General features: G+C 43.7%; 4 protein-coding genes across 4 annotated transcripts; 2 read left to right on the forward strand and 2 right to left on the reverse strand.

Moving 5' to 3' along the window:
* Nucleotides 1–1,668: 1,668 nt before the first annotated feature.
* Nucleotides 1,669–8,543, reverse strand: LOC307086918 (interleukin-1 receptor-like 1; the record flags this gene model as incomplete). Its single annotated transcript, XM_079752264.1, has 11 exons — nt 1,669–1,925; nt 2,459–2,592; nt 4,174–4,336; nt 4,489–4,626; nt 4,716–4,864; nt 5,074–5,212; nt 5,650–5,715; nt 6,831–6,984; nt 7,717–7,903; nt 8,110–8,362; nt 8,468–8,543. The coding sequence occupies 11 exons, from the start codon at nt 8,541–8,543 to the stop codon at nt 1,669–1,671; spliced, it is 1,716 nt and encodes a 571-aa protein (XP_079608390.1).
* Nucleotides 8,544–11,573: 3,030 nt separating this feature from the next.
* Nucleotides 11,574–13,771, forward strand: ccdc197 (coiled-coil domain containing 197; the record flags this gene model as incomplete). Its single annotated transcript, XM_079752408.1, has 9 exons — nt 11,574–11,680; nt 11,808–11,847; nt 11,968–12,144; nt 12,399–12,556; nt 12,643–12,725; nt 12,820–12,992; nt 13,159–13,269; nt 13,361–13,477; nt 13,574–13,771. 9 exons carry the CDS (start codon nt 11,574–11,576, stop codon nt 13,769–13,771), a joined length of 1,164 nt encoding a protein of 387 aa, XP_079608534.1.
* A 1,261-nt stretch (nt 13,772–15,032) lies between these two features.
* On the forward strand, nt 15,033–16,408 carry LOC307087344 (ubiquitin thioesterase OTUB2-like). Its single transcript, XM_079752885.1, has 5 exons — nt 15,033–15,352; nt 15,436–15,554; nt 15,658–15,742; nt 15,865–16,056; nt 16,195–16,408. Exons 1-5 carry the CDS (start codon nt 15,269–15,271, stop codon nt 16,399–16,401), a joined length of 687 nt encoding a protein of 228 aa, XP_079609011.1. The 5' UTR covers nt 15,033–15,268; the 3' UTR covers nt 16,402–16,408.
* A 217-nt stretch (nt 16,409–16,625) lies between these two features.
* On the reverse strand, nt 16,626–20,656 carry ddx24 (DEAD (Asp-Glu-Ala-Asp) box helicase 24; the record flags this gene model as incomplete). Its single annotated transcript, XM_079752884.1, has 9 exons — nt 16,626–16,889; nt 16,984–17,113; nt 17,198–17,389; nt 17,609–17,684; nt 17,886–18,395; nt 18,491–18,644; nt 18,826–19,257; nt 19,366–20,351; nt 20,568–20,656. The coding sequence occupies 9 exons, from the start codon at nt 20,654–20,656 to the stop codon at nt 16,648–16,650; spliced, it is 2,811 nt and encodes a 936-aa protein (XP_079609010.1). The 3' UTR covers nt 16,626–16,647.
* Between the last annotated feature and the right edge of the window lie 75 nt (nt 20,657–20,731).

Below are 20,731 nucleotides of genomic sequence, written 5' to 3' on the forward strand. Positions count from 1 at the left end.
TTAAGGGAATATGCAACCATGTTCGGTCTCACTCTGACTGTGCAGCTAGAAAGATTACACCAGGCTGATGTATCATGAACTAGTTTGCTTTCGGAGGTTTGCACGTTATCTTCTTGCGATAGCTTTTTTTTTATTTTTAACGCCACGAAAAGGGAGACCACATACTGATTAACATCAAGGCTTCATTTACACCTGTTGTAAACAGTTGTTGAGCACGATCATGATACAACACAACACAAAATAAGACATTTGAATTCATTCATATGGTCATTGATTATACTTGGGTTCTAGCAGTATGAGCATAAAAGTTTATCATCGTCAGTTCAGGAACAATATTTTACGATTCATTTATACGCACCTCTGTTCCTGTTGTTGACTTCCTGGTCTTTTGAGGGTCCAAATAAATCTTTCTAGCCAAAAAAAGATTATTTTATCGTCAACCAACAGTAGGCTTAAATAATATATATATTTTTGAATAAACACCTGCATCTACCAGACGCCAGCATAACGTTCAAAGAGTTCAGAATCATGAGCGGCCTTGACTTGTTTTGACCAAAACAAGTCCAGCAGCATATCTCTTTAAACTGGATGAACTTGGCTACATTATCTGGGCTACTTATGAAGGTGTTAATTAACTGCAATAACACACAATGCCAGGAATGTTCAGGGAGTAGACACAATAGTAAATATATCATATTTCATGACAGCTGTTGTAGTATGCCCAGCAAAAAAGGCTACTCCGAAAACATTGAAGGATGCATTGGAGGTAAACAATCAAATGAGTGAAGGAAACAGGTACCAATGAAACAGTGGACATGTCTTTATGAAGTTAAACCATGAAACTCATTCAAGCAAATCTTCTTATTGATGCAGATGTTTCAGAACAACATAACAAAATCAGAAAAGTATTATAATTAATAAAAAATAAACTTAAAGGACCCCTATAAACACGTGTGAGTGAGATTAGCTATGACAAGTCATTAGAAATTTGGCCCTTTCCTGTGCCTTAGCGAAATCAAACTTGGGTGTGTCCACCTAGACGTATGCGAATAGATCGGCCTACCCAGTGGACTGTAGCAAGTGTTGATCATACATCTAAGTGGATGTCACTAGTGATGTCACTAAGGCACAGGAAAAGGTAGAATTTCTGACGGTTTGTTATGGTCCCACTCACACCTGGTGGTGTAGTGGGACCCTTTAAAAGAATCAATGATCATAGAGAGGAAACGCAAGGAGGGATAAAGACGCATGGCTACACAGAGCAAAAATAGCTGACATAACATGGGCTCTCAAGGATAATCAGCCTGGGTTTCAGTTTTAATACGTTGAACATGTTAAACATACTTATTAATACAAGATAGCAGCACAGACACTGTGCACATCACCCCTCCACCTTATTGTTGACGTTCATTGTTCAGTTATATTATCCCTTTGAATTAATTTATTGTTCATCAAATTCATTTCCAAAATAATTATTTATCTTGATATATATCCTAAAATGATGTAGTCTTCCAGAAATGGGATACAATATACAGTACATAATTGTTGGTCCATCAGGCCAGCAGGGGGCGCTTAACAAGCGGGAATAGCTGGGGGCATTGCCACAGGTACATGACAACAGGCTAAGCCACCGAAATGGAATCGGTGGGTCTTGAGCCCATGGTGACATCACAGCCCAGCAGCCATCACACCACAGAAGAATAGGGTTTTGCCACGGCGGCGGGCATGGCGTAGCGCACCCTCTTCCAGAAGCGGGAGTTCCAATGGGCGGCGCCCGGGGAGTCCTCCCTCCAGCAGAGGGGGGCAGACTTGCGGACGAGGTGCTGCAGGGTGGGGGAAAGATGGGTGTAGCCCTGGGGTCCCATGTCTCCCAGCTGCACCAGGATCACCTTCATCTCCTGGAGCAGGGCATGGTGGAGCCCTATCTGAAAACACACACACACACACACACACACACACACACACACACACACACACACACACACACACACACACACACACACACACACACACACAAACACACACACATATAGACACACACACACACACAGACACCCACACACACCCACACACATATAGACACACACACACACAGACACCCACACACACACACACACACACAGACACACACACACACACACACACACACACACAGACACACACACACACACACACACGCGCACACACACACGCACACACGCGCGCGCACGCACACACACGCACACACACATGCACACACACACACATGTAAATGTAGATTTCTCGGGGAATGGGCCGGATAGTAATTGCTAGCCAAAAGGTACTGAGTGGAGACCCATATATACTTCAAACTAAATTGAAATTGGCGTGTTTGTTCAGACACAATATGACACCAGGTTGAAGCCCCACATTGGGCACCTTTACCTGAAGCATCACTGGAGGTATTGATCGTTTTTGGATATCGATGTAAAGAACCCACCTGCCAGTCGACGGCCTCGCCCGGTGGACCACTGGGGGAGGAGCCTAGCATCTCGTTGACCTCCGACCCTGGAGTGAGCACCACCATCAGCCTCCTGCTCAGCATCACGCGCTCCTCCACCTGCCTCAACCGATCTGCAGGACGGAGATCTAGTTAATAGTATTACTAACGCATTAGTATAGGCATAAGTATATTAATACTTTTTTCTATATAGTGCCTTTCAATTATTCCCAAGTGAGTGATACAGTAAGAGGAGAAACGAAAAAAAAGAGAACAAGACTAAAATCAAGTTGCATGCCAGGATATCTGTTTCTCACAATATGTTTGGTCAAGGTTGAGGTCAACCGTGGTACAGCATTAGAATTGCTGCCCCATGCTCTAACAGTGCGCCACATTCAGTTACCAACCAGCAGGGGCAGTACAGACTATATTCTGAGAAAGAGGAGACTTCTATACTTGGAGGTAATGGGGAGCTTGGTAACAATGGTCAAATGGCATTGGTATGCCATAGAAACTGGTGTAACGTAAATAGACGCATTGAAATGATCACCAACCATGTTTCTAAAGCATAAATAAAACTGACTTTAGAATTAGGATTTGTGTGCACTGGCAAGAGGCCGTGGTCAAGCTACGCAAACTTTAAACAAATGTGTCCAGTATGCTTTTATATAGACTTTTGTCATAGGTACACTATGGAATCTCATAATTTAGCCATTTTGAACCACAGAGCCTACATCCTTGTGACGCATATGCAGATGTTTTTATAATATAATGGTATAGCTCTACCATCTTTTGTGTTATTAAGTGGAACTCAATAACAATACCTTTTACACCTATGGGCAAATATAGCTGGTCTTTTGCGTCTGTCAATTGTTTCATAAGTTCTGCAAGCATACCAAATGCCATACAACTATCTGTCTGAAAGATATATATAATAATACTAACGAACACAATAGGGTTCTTACGGATACAACATAAGTGCCTAGGGGGATTGTCCAAAAACTTGGACACTCCTGCCTGTGCCCTTGAGCAAAGCACTAGCAGTAGACCTGGAGTTGGTCTGCGGGCACTGTGCTGTGGCTGCTCACTGCTCCTTGTGCTGCAGCTAGCCATTGGTCCAATCCCTTTGTTGAGTTCTAGTGCAATAATATTGCACAAGTTAGTCAGGAGGTCATGGTTGAGTGGAAGGATGCTCGTCTGACAAGCATCTGAAGAAGGATGTTTACCAGTGATTGTATCTGACCACGCAGATACCGCAGTACTTCGTGTGATGGGGGACTGGGTTGTGTGTCAGGGATGTATACACATATTTTGTATTGGTCAACAATATTGTTACTATGCTATGAAGCATAGTTATCTGAAGCCAATTCATGACAGCGTAACTCTACTGTTGAATATACGCATTCCTGTCCTGGTTATGGTAGTACATTTTCATAAGGAGTTCATTTTGCATACACCTTACCAGAACAATTATTCAGTTAATTTGTAAATTGTTAGTGGGCAGGCTTGCTATGCTTCTGACACCATGCTTCTAAGAACTTTGTGTCGATTCCTCCTGAGTTTCTCCACTTTCCTCTTTCCTTCCACAAGCATTAGTGCTGCTGATAACACTTTGGGAGACTACGGTATTATCGTTGTGTCGGGTTGTGTTTCTTCTTTGGTGCATTATGAGTTCAGCACAAAACGGTACAGAAAATGCTGTGCGGACATTCAACCTGAGACCTTCTCCGGGGATGGCGTCACGGCCGTGGATGAAGACACTGAACCCACACTTCTGCTCCAGGACCTGGAGCAGAGCCTGGTACAGGAACCGGCTCAGGATCTCCCCCATGGCCTTCTCAGATTGGTAAACCACATAGACGTCGTACTGCAACCCATCTAGCACAGGCAGCATACATAGAGCAGACGTTAAACACCTGTGTAACACATACCAGGAACCCATGTAGAAAATACACCAATGCTGTAACTAACGCAGATGGGATCTCAAATCTTTTTAAGTAGCGTGGATGGGAGCACTTTGATGGACCCACCGTTGCGGGCCTTGGTGCATGGCGGGAACCTTCGGGAAAACAGAACTAGGTCCACAGCAAAGTATTTGATGGCAGTGGTGGTTAACAGGAACACAGCACTGACACACATCAACGCCACCACCAGGCTGATCATTGATTCTGAGAACCAGGTAGGAAGGCGGATTCATTAATGGTTTTCTCTCTGCATCTGAATAACATGTGTTAAATTATAAATGATCTTCATGGACCTGCACGCTTGAGGGTCAGAGTGTGGTATTTGACATCCTGTGGGTTTATAGCCCGACACCTGAAGGAGGCTTTGAGGTCCGACTCCTGGACCTTGTCAATAATCAGGGTGGAGGAGATAAAGCTCTTCTTAGAGGGCTCCTCCATGTTACTGCAGCACCACCAGAAAGATGGAGATCAATCACTGTTATCATTATTAACATTATTATTAATAATATTAGTAGTATTAGTTTGAGAAGGAGTTTGAGTATGTATTATTATTAGTAGTAGAAGAAGTTCTGTAGTTGTTGCTGTTGATGTGAGTGGGAAATGCTGCTTCTGTTCAGACGAAAGGCCAAAGCTTTATCTTCTACCTCTCACCATGAGGAATTCTGCCTGTAGCCGTCAATACCATCCAAGCTGTGGTTGTTCTTCTCCCACGACCCCTGAGATTCCGCCTGATATTTGGAACAGACGTTGGTCCCAATGAGGGCCTTACACTTTATCGACAGCGGGTAACCTAGAGAGGGAGCAGAGGCTGTTAGTCTTCCACTGCTAACACTGTTCTACATCACCCTGTTTCTGGGAGAATAGAGATTCTGGTTCTTCATAAGGTCAGAACAGGGCATTTTTAGGGTCTGGAAATTCCATTTACATTACATTTCATTTGCGTGCGTCTACTTCACCAGAATCGTTTTAACTCCTACCTATGTCTGCCTATGATACCAATGTCCCGGTCATGAATCCATATCGTATCACACTCAGTGATAAATTGTAGTTCACTTGCACCTATGTAGCATTATGCAGTCTGTTCGTGAATAGGCAAGACCATAATGCAACCTTTCAAATAATTATTTGGTCAATAAACAATGTATCATCAAATATCTCTATCTCATCCGGCTGCAATCTCCCGTGAGCCCATCTGCATTTCAGGCGACCCCCGAATGAGGAGCTTACCTGGGTGAACCATCAGCTCCATGGTGGTGGGATGGATGATTTGGATATCCGAATAAAACCCCTTATCTTTGGGTTTAAGAAAATACAAAGAAAAATTAGACAACATTATTTTGCATTTCCCAATGAAGCCGTGGTTCCTGTAGTGTAGACGTCTTGGGCTGATAGAGGCTCATGCACCATAGTAGCTCATTGTGGCACCATCCCAGTCTACAGAAGACACAGTTTAAATGATCTTTCTTCCTGTGAGCTGTGTACGCCAGGTAACAGTCCGCAGAGTGAGAAGATTTAGAACACGCCAAGAAGAGCCACAACAAAGACAAGGAGTACAAATATATACGAATATCCGTCATTGAGGAGTACCGCCCTCCTTCTTCCCTCAAGCTTTTTTTAACCCATGGAATTGAAACGAATAGCGCCCACGCCAAAGTCCCGCCCTCTCTCTTGCCTCTTAACCCATGGAACTGAACATCAACATCGAATCAACTCAATTTTAGAAAATGGATCATAATAGCTGACCGTTTTATGGAGAAATTAAATCAGTATTTAATTCAGGGGTGTTAAACTCATTTCTGGTTGAAGGCCACAATAAACCAAATGCTTCTTCCATAAGGGTCGGAAAAATACCACCCCACTTCTGATTCGCTTGAAAATTTAAATCCTTTTCCACGTTGCTGCACAGACTTGAAATAGGTACGTGACTGAAAGTACCAGTGGGTGCCCTTGGCCCTTGCCCTCGGAGGGGAACTGAGACAGCCTCGGATGACGCCTCGGATGACGAAGGGAGTAGTGGCCTCGCTATCTGCAGCTGTGCCTTCAAGGATGTTTTCCTGCTCTAACACTGGAGTGTGGCCCCTCAGTGCCACAACCTTTGTATGCTTGGCCTGTATTGTGACCTCTCTGCAGAGACTACTCTTCTTTGATACTGTTATAACCCCTTTATTTCAATATGGGTTACGTTGTCAATACAGTTCGAAGAATTTCCACCACACTTGCAAATAGAAACATCTCACCAACCATACATGTTCTTGATAAATATCTAAAATCTGAATGCTCAATTCAGTAGAATCACCCATATACATATACATCTAAATCCATTCATATAGGTAACTCACTGAGTCACCTCTACATATGCTCTGACCCTAGCGACCCTAACTTTAACCTTAAAGGGGTTGGAGACTGACCCTCGACAATGAGTTTCCGGGAGGCGGTGGTGTTGTACGCCATGTGCGCCATGTGTCTCCAGGTGCACCTACAGGTGTACAAGGCGCTGTCCGCCATGGTGACGTCCTGCAGCTGCAGGTCCTCGCCTGTCTCCCCCACCATCAGAGTGGAGTTCTTTGAGGAAACAGGAGTAAGGCAGGTCTTTAAGAAGGGTTTACACAGTGGCTACATAAACTGTTCCTTAAGGCGCAGGTACGGGTTAAACAGGTCATACATAGTTCATTCAGGAGCAGGCAGGGGTTAAACAGGTCATACACAGTTCATTCAGGAGCAGGTAGGAGTTAAACAGGTCATACACAGTTAATTCAGGAGCAGGCAGGGGTTAAACAGGTCATACACAGATCATTCAGGAGCAGGTAGGAGTTAAACAGGTCATACACGGTTCATTCAGGAGCAGGCAGGGGTTAAACAGGTCATACACAGTTCATTCAGGAGCAGGTAGGAGTTAAACAGGTCATACATGGTTCATTCAGGAGCAGGCAGGGGTTAAACAGGTCATACACAGTTCATTCAGGAGCAGGTAGGAGTTAAACAGGTCATACACGGTCCATTAAGGAGCAGGCAGGGGTTAAACAGGTCATACACAGTTCATTCAGGAGCAGGTAGGAGTTAAACAGGTCATACACAGTTCATTCAGGAGCAGGCAGGGGTTAAACAGGTCATACACGGTTCATTCAGGAGCAGGTAGGGGCTAGACAGTAAATATACATGTCATTAAGGAGCAGGTAGGGGTTAGACAGTAAATATACATGTCATTAAGGAGCAGGTAGGGGTTAGACAGTAAATATACATGTCATTAAGGAGCAGGTCGGGGTTAGACAGTTGGTACAGAGACTGGTGACATACCTGGTCCCAGCTGAGAACCCCTTTTTCAGCCTTGCATCGATCCTTGACAATTTCCGGACAGGGGATTTTGGGGTTGGCATCAGAGCTGTTGATGGATGTATAGAGTAATTTACATCCCTCAGGACCCCTGGCTACCACCACTTTCACAGGTACGTAGAAGATATGGCATTTCCCAGCCATGTTGAACCTGCCAGGGAGGACCAGGCCATGAAGACACAGGAACCACTGAACCAGTTTACTGTCTGGCATGAAGACTGCTTTATTCATCCTTAATATTACAAACACCCAACAACCCAAGAGCCAACTCAGGAAATCAGGTTCCTGCTCTACTGTTTCCGGGTCTAGTGTTACTGTCAGTTTCTATCACTGTGGTATGCCTAGGGGCTGTCTCACCGGGCAATGTACAGATCGCTGTCGTTGAGGTTGATAGGGAGGAAGAGGAGGGCAGGGCCGTGGTGATGGATCCGCTCCTCCTCTGAGGAACAGATTGAGGTGTTTCCCTTCTCGCGTTTCCATGTAAACAGGTCGTGCTTGTAGTCAACAGAATTCTGCAGAGCATCTGGTACGATGTAAACAGCCTCCCCCTCAGGTACGTACAAACACTTATCTGTGTAATTCTCACAGGTAGACCCCTCCTTCAGAGGATCTGGCAGGAAAATACACTCAGGATGAGGATGGTGAGACCAGGGATCATTTGAGAGGGAGATCGAAGCTGCGGAAGCAGTAGAGAGGGAGTGACTTCAGACCTTACCTGGAGGATCACACGAGCAGGTCACGCCAGAGAACACCAGCAGCAGAATAAGGAGCTTAATCATCCTCAAATACATCGTTCCCTGTTGACAGGACATTCCCTTTATAGACACGACATTCTGTTTATATACAAGAAATCCAGTTGTCTGATTGGAGGACTCTGGCTAACCCTATACATGTTTTAAGGGCACTTTATGACCTTGTAGAAGTGTATCCTGCTGTGCGAAGATTACCATATAGACTGTTCCAATTGTTCGAAAAACCCTGGTTACCATAGTAATGTCCAATTTCCTCAAATGCCATTGCTTACCTAGGAAAGGTTTCGTTTTTTTGCTTACTTGCCTTTTCTGTATATTATTTGCTGTTGGAAGTGTGCTTCATAAATCCCATGATTTCAATTGAGGTAGGTGCATTTATTTTATGTAATAATGTCAGATCAACAGTTATTAGAGTTTATTATAATTGACTGAATTCCTTTCAGGATACACACAATGTATCTTTCGATGATCATGGACAGCCTAATAACCAGTCCCCTCATACCATGGACCTATGCCACATACCCCCTGAAACTACCCCCTAACCCCTCAGACCACCTAATCCTCCCCCGACCAGAACCTTAATACCCCCTGAAACTACCCCTAACCCACTCCCTAACCCCTCAGACCACCTCATCCTCCCCCGACCAGCCACATATAACCTGATACGATGATAATCAATATTTCGCTATTGTTTTTCCTTTTTCTAGTTCTTATTCCTTTGTGAAATTTCTAAACTGCTCTATCAATGAGAACGCTTATTTTCCATGCCAATAAAGCCCTTTGGAATTATGAATTATGAATTCTAGAGGTAACACAACACCAACACCCTAAAATTTAAGAAGTTACATAGAATACAACAATTCCTTTCATTAAAGTCAAAGACCTACTTTATATAAAGATAAACAAAAACCGCAGTGACCGCAGGGCTCGGCCGCTGGCATACCCTGCAGTCTCATACCCTGTAGTCTCATACCCTGCAGTCTCATACCCTGCAGTCTCATACCCTGTAGTCTCATACCCTGTAGTCTCATACCCTGTAGTCTCAAACCCTGTAGTCTCATACCCTGTAGTCTCATACCCTGTGGTCTTAAACCCTGCGGTCTCAAACCCTGCGGTCTCATACCCTGTAGTCTCATACCCTGCAGTCTCATACCCTGTAGTCTCATACCCTGCAGTCTCATACGCTGCAGTCTCATACCCTGTAGTCTCATACCCTGTAGTCTTAAACCCTGCAGTCTCATACCCTGCAGTCTCATACCCTGTAGTCTCATACACTGTAGTCTCATACCCTGTAGTCTCATACCCTGTAGTCCATTCCCTTCAGATGATTATTACAGGACTCTTAAAGTCTTACCTTTCCTGTGCAGGTCGCTTCTCCACACCAGGGACCCAGAGAGGATGTTTTATAAAGAGCTCTCTCTCTCCCCCCCCCCCTCTCTCTCTCATCAAATGATGCCTCTAATGATGCCCATAAGTTATGCTTACGATAGGATCTATAGATAACATAAAGTTAAACCTTGTTATTACATAGATGTACAGGGTATTAAGGGTACGGTAATACATACATCTAGCGCGTCCTTGTGGCCTAGGCAAGTACACATTAAGATGAGATTATGGACGCCCATTATGGACAGTTATTTCTGTTGCAATTTACTGCAAAATAAATTTGTGCATCGCATAAAGAATATGGAAATAAACAAGCAAAGTTTGTAACTCCCCCCCCCACCCCACCCACCAGCTATAATAATATAAATATATATATTATTATTTTTTTTAATAAATTGTGGCCTATGTTACGGGTCCCATGAACCGGGCCGCGTAGCAGGGTGTAAATGGTGCTCTTTCAGTGTTGTACCGTCCTGAAATACATATAACAAACAGAGACACGGGCACATCACTTCCTTCCTCTCCGACAGCACGTGGAAAGAGTAGATTTATTGTACAGTTCACACTTGAACACAATTTGAGATCTACTCAATCTTCATTAATCCACCATACATATTCTCATATATGCACTCTTCACATAACACAATATTATTTAGTATTTTCTTAGGTTTAAACCTTGCCACAAAACAGTTTACTAACTGTGTTTCCTCTTCCCTGCAAACCCGGAGCAAACAGACACACAAATCACAACTCTCAACAATGATAAAAACATGAACTTTAACTAAATGTACAGGAAGCCACACATTCGCACTGACGCAACAAACACACACGCATTCGTACCGACGCGACAAACACACACTCGCATTCAGACACGGACGAGGACATGAGCACGCGCCGCTACCGGGCCACTGCCGTTAGCAGTCAACGTCGGCACACACACAGGTCCCGACACGCACACACAAACTCTCTCAACACCAACACACACTCGAGGACACCACCACACCAACACATCAACACACGAAACTCAAAAGCACCGATACCGACCTGAAATACATATAACAAACAGAGACACGGGCACATCACTTCCTTCCTGTCCGACAGCACGTGGAAAGAGGACGACCGCAACGCAACCCACTCCGTCGCAAACTTTCGGTCGGCAACCGGCGCCCCGCCTCATACTGCCCCCTGCTGCTCGTAACGCTAAATTACTACTGTGCTCGCAACACCATGAACCGGTTTTCCAACCTCAATTCATTCAAATATATTTGAAATCAATGTGATCTCTCATGGGCATCACACCTACATATCCATCACTATTAAGGGAGATAAGAAACCCGCTTCCTAAATTAATCTGTATAGCTCGTAGGACCGCCCACACGCACTAACGAGTGCTAACATGTATGCTAATATTTATGGTTGCTTTGATCAAGCGATAAGTTGAAGCTGGGCCACCTACCATCTCATCTCCACGCCTCACTTCTTCTCACTGAAATAGAACGCCTCCCCGGTTACTATGACAACTGAGAGTCGCCCTGCGCATTCCCCGGTCCTGCATCGGGTTCCCAGGCAACCGTGGAACACACGCGTTAAATACGAATGCAAATCATTTCGCAACGTGCAGATAGAGAAGTTATGTTACTTAAATTATAGTGAAGACCTGCTTGGAAACTAAAAGTCACAAACATGGCAACTGGGTCTTTTCCTTTCATAGAGAACGGCGATCCTCGACTACAACTAACGTTGGAAAATAGAATAAGAAATATTTTTGAAACGCAGTTGGAAGAAACCAGGTAGGAATATCTAATGTTTTTAGAGACAGGTTAATGTATACATAGATCGTATTTTAATCCTCTGTTGACCGTATGATTGATGTTGTTGGCTATATCTTGACCTTACTATGTTTTCACTTCAAAATAGACATTCAGAAAATGTCAACTACATACCTGTCTTAACCGAGGTAGGACAGTCGAAATGTACCTTCATTGAAAGCCTTACTTTAATTACAATCAATAAAAGTTCTGCTGGTGGTGAAATGTTAAATATGGATAGGTTTCAAAGTGGATTTGTTTTTCTGTAGGCCCCTGGCAAAATCTTAGAGGCAGGGGTGAACACCTTGCAACGGACCCTGGTTCTGAAAAAGCAGGTTGAATTGGACGAAGTGGACCGGCAGCTATCATTGAAACACCAAGAGTTTAAAATCCTCATTCAGACTCTGAGTCAGCGAAGCGCTGAACTGCTCCGGAAACACCAGGAGGTTGGTTGTACAACATTATGTAACCCTAACAAGATCAGGCTCATACAAACACATTAGGGGGAATTGCTTTCAGACAGAAAACCCAATTACTTTTAAGCATTACACACATACACATATGTGTGTGTGCGCGTGCGCACACACGTGCACGCACGCACGCACACACACACACACACACACACACACACACACACACACACTCACAATATAAACATTAACAAGAAGTAGAGGGCTTATGGTTGTTTATGTTCATCCAGACTAAAGAAAAAGCGAAGAAGTTTGAAAAGTTTGTGGAGGATAATGAAGGGAAGCGACGGCGGGCTATGAAGAAATACCAAACGGCACAAGAACAAAATACCCTGAAGAAGCGGGAAATTGAAGACATAGTCCAGCAGCTGCTGCAACTTAAAGTCAGGTGAGACCTCGGAAATCCACCTCCATATAACAAGAGATTACCCCTGTTGGATTATGCTTTTATTTGCCATACCTCTTTCCATATAGGCAACAGGAATTAAAAGGCAGAGTGGCCAAATACAAAATCTACGAGGACTACTTGATGAAACTGCTGGACTATCTCCCTGAAAGTGAGTTGATCAATCTGTGATCGAAGACCACCTGTTTACATCCTCAACAGATTTGCGAGTGATGGTGTTATATTGTGTGAACCCGTAACCACAGGTTACCTAGACTATGGGAACGAGTCTCTGATCATGCCGCTGATTCATCGCCACGAGACGCTGTCGGTCACCAAGCAGGAACTGGAGCAGCGGGGGGGGCAGCTGGTCCAGGAGCTGGAGCAGGGCCAGAGACACCTGGACCTTCAGAAGCAGCAGCACAACACGGACCAGCTGGTGGGGACCAATTAGACACAGGAGATTGTTTTGGTAAAGTTCATGATCCATGGATACAAACTTAAAGTTTGCTACTTAAACTACGTTCCTTCTTGGTGAGTGCGTGCACGTGTTCGTGCATGTGCTCATGTATGTGTGTGTGTGTGTGTGTGTGTGTGTGTGTCAGATGAACAACAGGGCCCTGTCTGACCTCCAGGGTCAATTGGACATGCTGAAAGAGCAGAACAAGCAGCGGGAAATGAACCTGCTCATGGACCAAGGCCACCAGAGAGGCCAGGTAGGGTTTGATTGGGATATACTCTCCATCATGCTATCTTCTTCAAGAGGTACGGATTGAAACCACTCTCACCCTCTCCTTCTCTTAACAGGTGGAAGAAGTGGCGAGCCTGCTCATTGCGGTCAGGAACCTAGGAGGGCAGTGCCATTTAAATACATACGGACCGCTTGAGGACATGGACTTGTTAAGAATGATGGACATGGTCCAAGTAAGGACCAACATTTAACGGTTGATCAATATTGTTGTTATAATTATAACTTATTTTCCCTCGTTATCCAGTTATTTGACTTCATTGTCCTTTCAGGAGTACATACTAGAGACCAGAGACACGGAGAGGAAAGCGACCAGACTGATGGAGCATGGGGGGGGCGCCAGTTGGACGGACTTAGCAGCCACATTCAGCCAAGGAGCTGCGCCCTCAGTCAAAAACAGCCGCAGTAAAACACCAATTAAAAGTCCAAACAAATTCAGCCAAAAGAGTGGAATATCTATAGTTCATTAGACTCTTATGGATGGCCACTACTCCCTTGGAATCTATAAGTTGAGTCCAAGAATATTTAGGTTATTCAGATAACTTTATTAATCCTGGGGTATTCTGTTTCTATAACAATTGCTTTGTTGAAGATATACACAATACAAATATTCTATGTACAAATGATGACACACAAAAGGTTTGGTAATACAAATATGGAAATGTGTAAATATGTGCAAAAAATGTATATTAATTAAATAAATATAAAAAATATGAAATAAACTATATTATGTGCACCTTTAGCTCCACAACCCCCTTCATACTTATACCTATCATACTGATTTTTAAATATAATTTCCCCAAATTTCCCTACTCAAATCCTCTGTCACACTTTATGCACAAGAACAATCATTTATATCTCTCCCTTAATTTGCAAACTTTTATGGAATGACAAAACTCAATTTAAAGTAATGCTGTTCATCACTTTTTACAAATGATAACATTAAATGTTCTCCACATACACACACATCTCAATCAAAAAATCTGTTTAAAACTTAAAAAATAACAATTCTCTCGAAAGACTATTCTTCCCAAACCTTCTCGAAAATAATTAAACCTTTACTTAATCGATAGCAACCAAACATCCACACAATCTCCAAGTATTAGACTTTTAAACCAAGAACACCTTAGAAACTATCTAGAACTACAGCAACCTGGAAGGTCCTAGGAACACTACATATAACAACCAACTAGCCAGAACACCCTAGCAACAACATAGAACAACCAACTAGCCAGAACACCCTAGCAACCCTCAAAAACACCTAAGAAGCCACCATAAACCTACAGCACTACTTCAACCTACTCAACATTTCCAATGTACAAGGTAGTAAAAGCGCTTTCAGCTAGCTAGCTGAAGACCACAATTTATTGCTATACCTATATTTGTAGGAGTACATCTAGTTTATATTTTTGTAGAATGTAAATGAATGTTTATTCATTTATTTTAAACATTAATTTAACATTTTAACATCCGTGTACGTTTAATGATCCACAATGTACATCTTAATGTAGACATGTTATTGTTTGTTATTATCCATTTTGACTATTTATTATTTTGGTTAAGAGCCAATTTAATCAGGCAAATGTGTAGGTTTTGTGAATTAGGATAATTAATAGAAGATAATTATTTATCCGGTCTCGTTAATGTGTACTGTCCCTTTAACTCAAACACGTGTTAGCTCTAAATATCCGGTTCTTGGTGGATAATTTATTTCAAAACCTTAGCAATGTCTCGACTGTGTCCGACCAAACACGATTTGACGTGACATTTTTTGAATGTCCTGCGTCAGAGTTCATATGTCGCTAACTTATTGTACCACAATAGCACATCACAAGTGCTGAAATAGTGACCGTGCTAACCCAACATTCCGTGTGCAGTATGTAGCTCTGGTTGTTAGGACGGTTGTTCGTGATCTGCTTGTCGCAGGTGATCTGCTGGTTGTTTTTCTGCTGGTCTTCTCACATCGGATGATGGAGCCACCCAGCTTCGTGTCAGGTCGAGAGGACATTTCATCGGTGTTCCTGGAGAAAACGCCGGATGACAAACACAATGTACGCCTCATCTACAGTCGGGTTGCTGCACTCAAGGGAAGGGGGTCGCAGTGAACACCATCTGACCTGTTGTTTCTTTTCAGGATTTAAGTGACCAGTATGCTTACGTAAGAAAGATTCGTGGGGATGGGAATTGCTTCTACCGTGCCTTCTGTTTTGCATACCTGGAGTCGATTCACCAAAATAACAGGATTTTGCAGAGGTCAGCCCTAAATATTAGAATAAATATTACAATAAGCACAGCGTAACATTTAATTGGCTATGTTGTCAAATAGTTTGACTTATCTGTTGCTTTACATTTTCAGATTCAAGGTTAGACTGATGAAGAGCAGAGGAGAGCTGTCCTCGGCAGGATTGGATGAGACTGCCTTTAATGGTCACCTGAATAAAGTGAATTAGCAATGCTTTATGTTGCAAAATATGATCAAGCCTATATTCTTGTTGTATCACTTCAAGTGAATTCTTAGATATAAATAATTCGAGCGTGACAAACTGATACCCTTTCTCTTTAGGTCATAGACGTTGTGGAGCAATGCCAGGCAGATGAGAAAGAAGAGACGTTGCTCACACTCTTCAATGAGCAATCTACCTCTGACAGCGTCGTCCAGTATCTGAGACTGCTCACATCCACCTACCTACAAAACCACGCAGACTTCTTCTGTAACTTTGTTGAAGCACCTTGCCTGAAAACATACTGCAAACAAGTTAGTAACAGTGTTGCTGCCCTCTTGTGACCTAGTAGTGCAAATCATTTAGGATGTAATGACAACGCATCAATAACATTATTCTGTAAACGTTGTACTGCTAACCAGGCCATGAAATCCAAAATGTCGTTCTTTAAGGAAGTAGAGACGATGGCGATGGAGTGCGATCACGTAGACATCTTGGCTCTGCTGAAGGCCCTGGATGTTGGCATCCACGTAGTGTCCATGGAGGGCCACGACCATCGGCTGGTTCACCACATCATTCCGGAGGGGGCGGAGCCCTCCCTGCATCTTCTCTACCACACCTCCCACTACGACATACTCTATCTGCGTTCCAAACTCTGACCACTGTTGTCCACCAAAGACTCCACCCATCCAAGGGCTGTTCATCGGATGTATAAACATCAAAATGATTTAAGAAAAAGTCATAAACAAATGCCTTTCATACCATAATGTAATTGTACAGTGAATGTAAAACAGAGATATAATTTTGCACAATATTGTCTTCAAAAAGGTTGCTTCAAATATTCCTGGACGTAAAAAGACATTTCTCACGTGTCTGTCCGCAAATAAAAGTGTTTCCGTCAATGCTCATTGCTGCTGTTTAGCCTTCTTCTGTCTTGGTTTCTTGGGCTGTTTTGAGACACTGGTGATGGCGGACTCCACACCTGCCCGAGGCATCACAGGCAGGGAGAGCTTGCCCATCTGGGTGGGGTACTTGGTGCGGATGTCGTGCTTGAACACTGGCTGCGAGAGCAAGTACTTCAAGTGCTTCTTCATGCCCTTCACCATCTTCTGCTGCTGGCGGTCGTCATGTTCGTCTCTTCCTCTGCCTGTAAAGCAAAAAGGGACGGTAAATTACAAACGCATCAAAACACGTGAGAAGAGTGCATGAGATGTCTTTATTATGAGGAAATGTAACGGTACCCATCAAAACATCATCGTCCAAATCTACTTCCAGGTCCTCAGCTGCTTTTCTGAACCAGGAGTTGTGGCTCTTCTCTTTGCCGTTGTGGAACTCTATCTTCTCAATTTCTCTGGCCAAGCCCACCCTCTCCTTTGAATGTAAACTGGTATTATATTAACCAAACACAACATGTCTGAAGAAAAAACAACAACAACCAATGTCAATAGAAGTCACCTTGATGGCATCCATGCATTTGTTCTGTACTGGGAACATGGAGACTTCTTCTTCATCCTTTCCAAGAGCCTTGTAGATCTTCTTAAAGTTGAGCATATCGTCTGGACTAATTATGAGCAAGCTTAGACCTTCTTTGGTGGCTCTTGCTGTCCGGCCGCTGCGATGAACGTATGTCTCAGATGTCCTTGGAACCTGGCATGGACAAAATGTTTTGATTTTAATAAACTGCTAACCTAATGTCTGTAAGGTCTTCTCTTTAGAGTTGGAGATATAATTGATATCCAGCACATCCTAAATATGTACACACTTATGACCTTCCTTTTATCCATAAAAGGAAGCGTCTTAAGGAGGCCTATTATGTGAATGACTTGTAAAAGATTCAGTGTCGATCCATTTGAAAGTGACATGTACCTGGTAGTGAATAACATGCTGAACGTTGGGGATGTCCAGTCCGCGGGCCGCAACATCCGTTGTCAAAAGAACACAACTGGAAACGCAATGATTAAAAAAAGTTATTCCTGAATCTCCAGACAAGGAGAACAAAATAATGCTGAGAATCTATTATAAGACATGCTCTGAGCAGCAGGTTGCTGCTCAGAGCATGTCTTATAATAGATTCTCAGCATTGGTTGTTCAGTAGATGTTAATAATCCAATTGTGGGTAGAAATCTAGAAACAAGTCACTCACCTATCCCTCTCAGCAAACCTCTCCAGGTTCTTGAGCCGCTGCTTCTGGTGCATGTTAGCGTGCAGAGGCAGCGGCGTGCGGTCCAAGATGACCAGCAGGCAGTTGAGCCTCTTGATGCAGTCAATGCTGTTGGCAAACACCATGGTTCGGCCGGGGTACTGCAGCAGGAAGTAGTAGAGGTAGAAGTCCTTGTCGTCCTTGTCGCAGTGGATCTGGGTTTCTATCAGCGTCTCAACCGTCGCTTCTTTCCGGGTCAGATCGATGACCTTCGGCTTGGACTTGATCCCCACTTTGTGCATGAGGATCTCGAGCTTGCTCCTGGTGTCCAACCTCCGCTTCTTCTGCAGGAGCCGCGAGGGCACGCTGGCGGCCATGGTCAGTGTGGCCGAGAACACGAACATCTGCCGCTTGGGGTTGAAGTAGGTGGTGCTCAGCATCTCCAGGATGCTCTCAAGCTCAGCGAAGTGTCCGCGCTCTACCATGCGATCGGCTTCATCGATCACAAGGCACCTGCCGCAGGATAGTCGGGTTAGGTCAGTGATAATCAGTACCTCGTCAGCGGTGATGAGAATTGGGCGGGGCGGAGGTTTGAATTGGAGACTTACTTGAGGTGCCTGAGGGTGAGCAGATGCGGGTGTCCCTCCCTGATCAACTCCCACAGGCGTCCGGGAGTCGCTATGACGATCTCTGGCTGGCGCTTGAGCATGCGTGATTGTTTCTGTTGTGACATTCCACCGACAATTATAGCCGCCTTTATGTCTGCAAAACGGGGAAATATAGCGTTCAATACAATCAGCTGGGGAATATTACGTTTATTTGCCAGGGACAATGCACAATAAATAATTGAGACAGATTATAGCCACAAGGCTAATTCATCTGTTGTCTGAGTTTGAAATGCTTCTAACACTTACCAAGACAAAAGAGGAGATTAGATTCTTACCAGTGAATTGTGCGACCGCGTCTATATGATGTTTGACCTGGACCGCCAGCTCCCTGGTTGGGGCGATCACGAGTCCAAGCAGAGGCTGAAAACGATGTCCGGATTGGATATCTTCTGCAATATCTTCAAAGTCAAATTCGACATTGTCAATGACCTTAACACATCCCATTTTTGTTCCATCGTGGTTCTCATCCTCAGTGAGATCTCCTTCGACGTCCTCCAAATCTTGTCCTGCAAGGACGTCGTCGTCATCCTCCGTAGCCTCAGTGTTAGGCTCCTCCTCAGTCACGGATTGGGTATCATCCCTCGTCTCAGCATCAGGTACGACTGGACTCTCTGATTGCAGGTCAACATCTTTCTCTGGAGCTTTCTTTTTCCACTCCAGGATGGTGTGGATCATTGGGATGGCAAAAGAAAGGGTTTTACCGCTTCCTGTGGATAAAGCACAAGGTGAGTATAGTGTTTAGTGGGTATAAAAAAGCCAAATACATATAGGTGAACATATTAGCTTTGCGTATACATTTTTAAACTTGAACTCACCCGTCTCGGCGGCCCCCACTATATCCATGCGGTCTCTAATAGCGGACGGCAGTGCCAGGGCTTGGATAGGTGTCGGTGAAGCAAACCCAAGATGGCTAAGGGCCTTCAACACGGGTGCTGGAACAAAAAGGTCTTTCCAAGCGCTCACATCCACGTTTTGGTTGCTGGAGCCAGAAAGTGCAGCATTTGTCCAATTCTTTAGTATTTTAGGGAGCTTTTTCGCTTTGTCCTTAGATGGTTGTTCTTTTGGAAGAAATTTAACCTCAACCTCTACTTTAGAATCTGGCAATGTTTCGGGTTGTGTCTCTGTGGCCTTTTGCTTCTTTTTCTTCTTCTTTTTTTCAATCTTTGTCTCCACTTCTGACTGCACATCAGTTTTTAAATCTTCACCTCCAGCGCACTCTTCGTTAGACACTCCATTTTCTACCTTTTCCTTACTAACATCAACATCAGCAGAAATAATCTCAGGCGCGGCATCTTTAGAAACTTTAGCCTTTTTGATTTCCTTTTTTGCTGGTTTATCTGATGTTTTGGTTGTCTCATCTGCTACTTTAGCCTTTTTGATTTTCTTTTTTGCTGGTTTATCTGATGTTTTGGTTGTCTCATCTGCTACTTTAGCCTTTTTGATTTTCTTTTTTGCTGGTTTATCTGATGTTTTTGTTGTTTCATCTGATGTTCTGGTTGTATCTTGGTCTCCGTCACCCTCCATGACAAATTCCCCGTCATCCTGCTCCGTCTCACTCGGTTTTCGTTTCCGGGGTTTCTTTTCTTTTATTACCAAGTTTGAGGCGAGACTCTGCGAATCTACCAAACTGTAATCCGTCAGCTCCTCGAAACACACCAGGCCGCCCATTCCTTCATCGGAGAATATACTTGGGTCGAGGTCTACTGCTTTCCATTTACCTTTTATATGAATGCCCCTATTATCCGACTTTTGCTTCGGCGTGAAGAATCTTCGTTTGTTTGTACCCTTTGGCTTCATTTTCCTAAAGAGAAAAAGGACAAATTTGATTGACTCTATAATGACAAACACAGCAACGTGACTACCTCATGTTTGCTAGTTCGCTACTTTTAGCTTAGTTCGTGCATGTCTGCACGATGTGACCTAACATTACACATGTTGAATCAATATTACTGTTCCGGTAAATTCTAGATAATTACTAGAATGATACTTTAAAAGAAAATTAACATTAGTAACTTACCTTAACTCTGAAATTCTTATTCGGAAGGCTGCTAAAGTTAAATCACATGTCACCAGAGCGCAGCCATTACAACGATGGTCACGTGACATACAAAACTTTATTAGTCCACACAACAGCACAGGCGGGCTCGCAAGTATTTTATTGCCTTATACTACTATAATCCT

The sequence above is a fragment of the Pollachius pollachius genome, assembly GCF_949987615.1.
Source record: "Pollachius pollachius genome assembly, chromosome: 15".
NCBI classification, from domain to species: domain Eukaryota; kingdom Metazoa; phylum Chordata; class Actinopteri; order Gadiformes; family Gadidae; genus Pollachius; species Pollachius pollachius.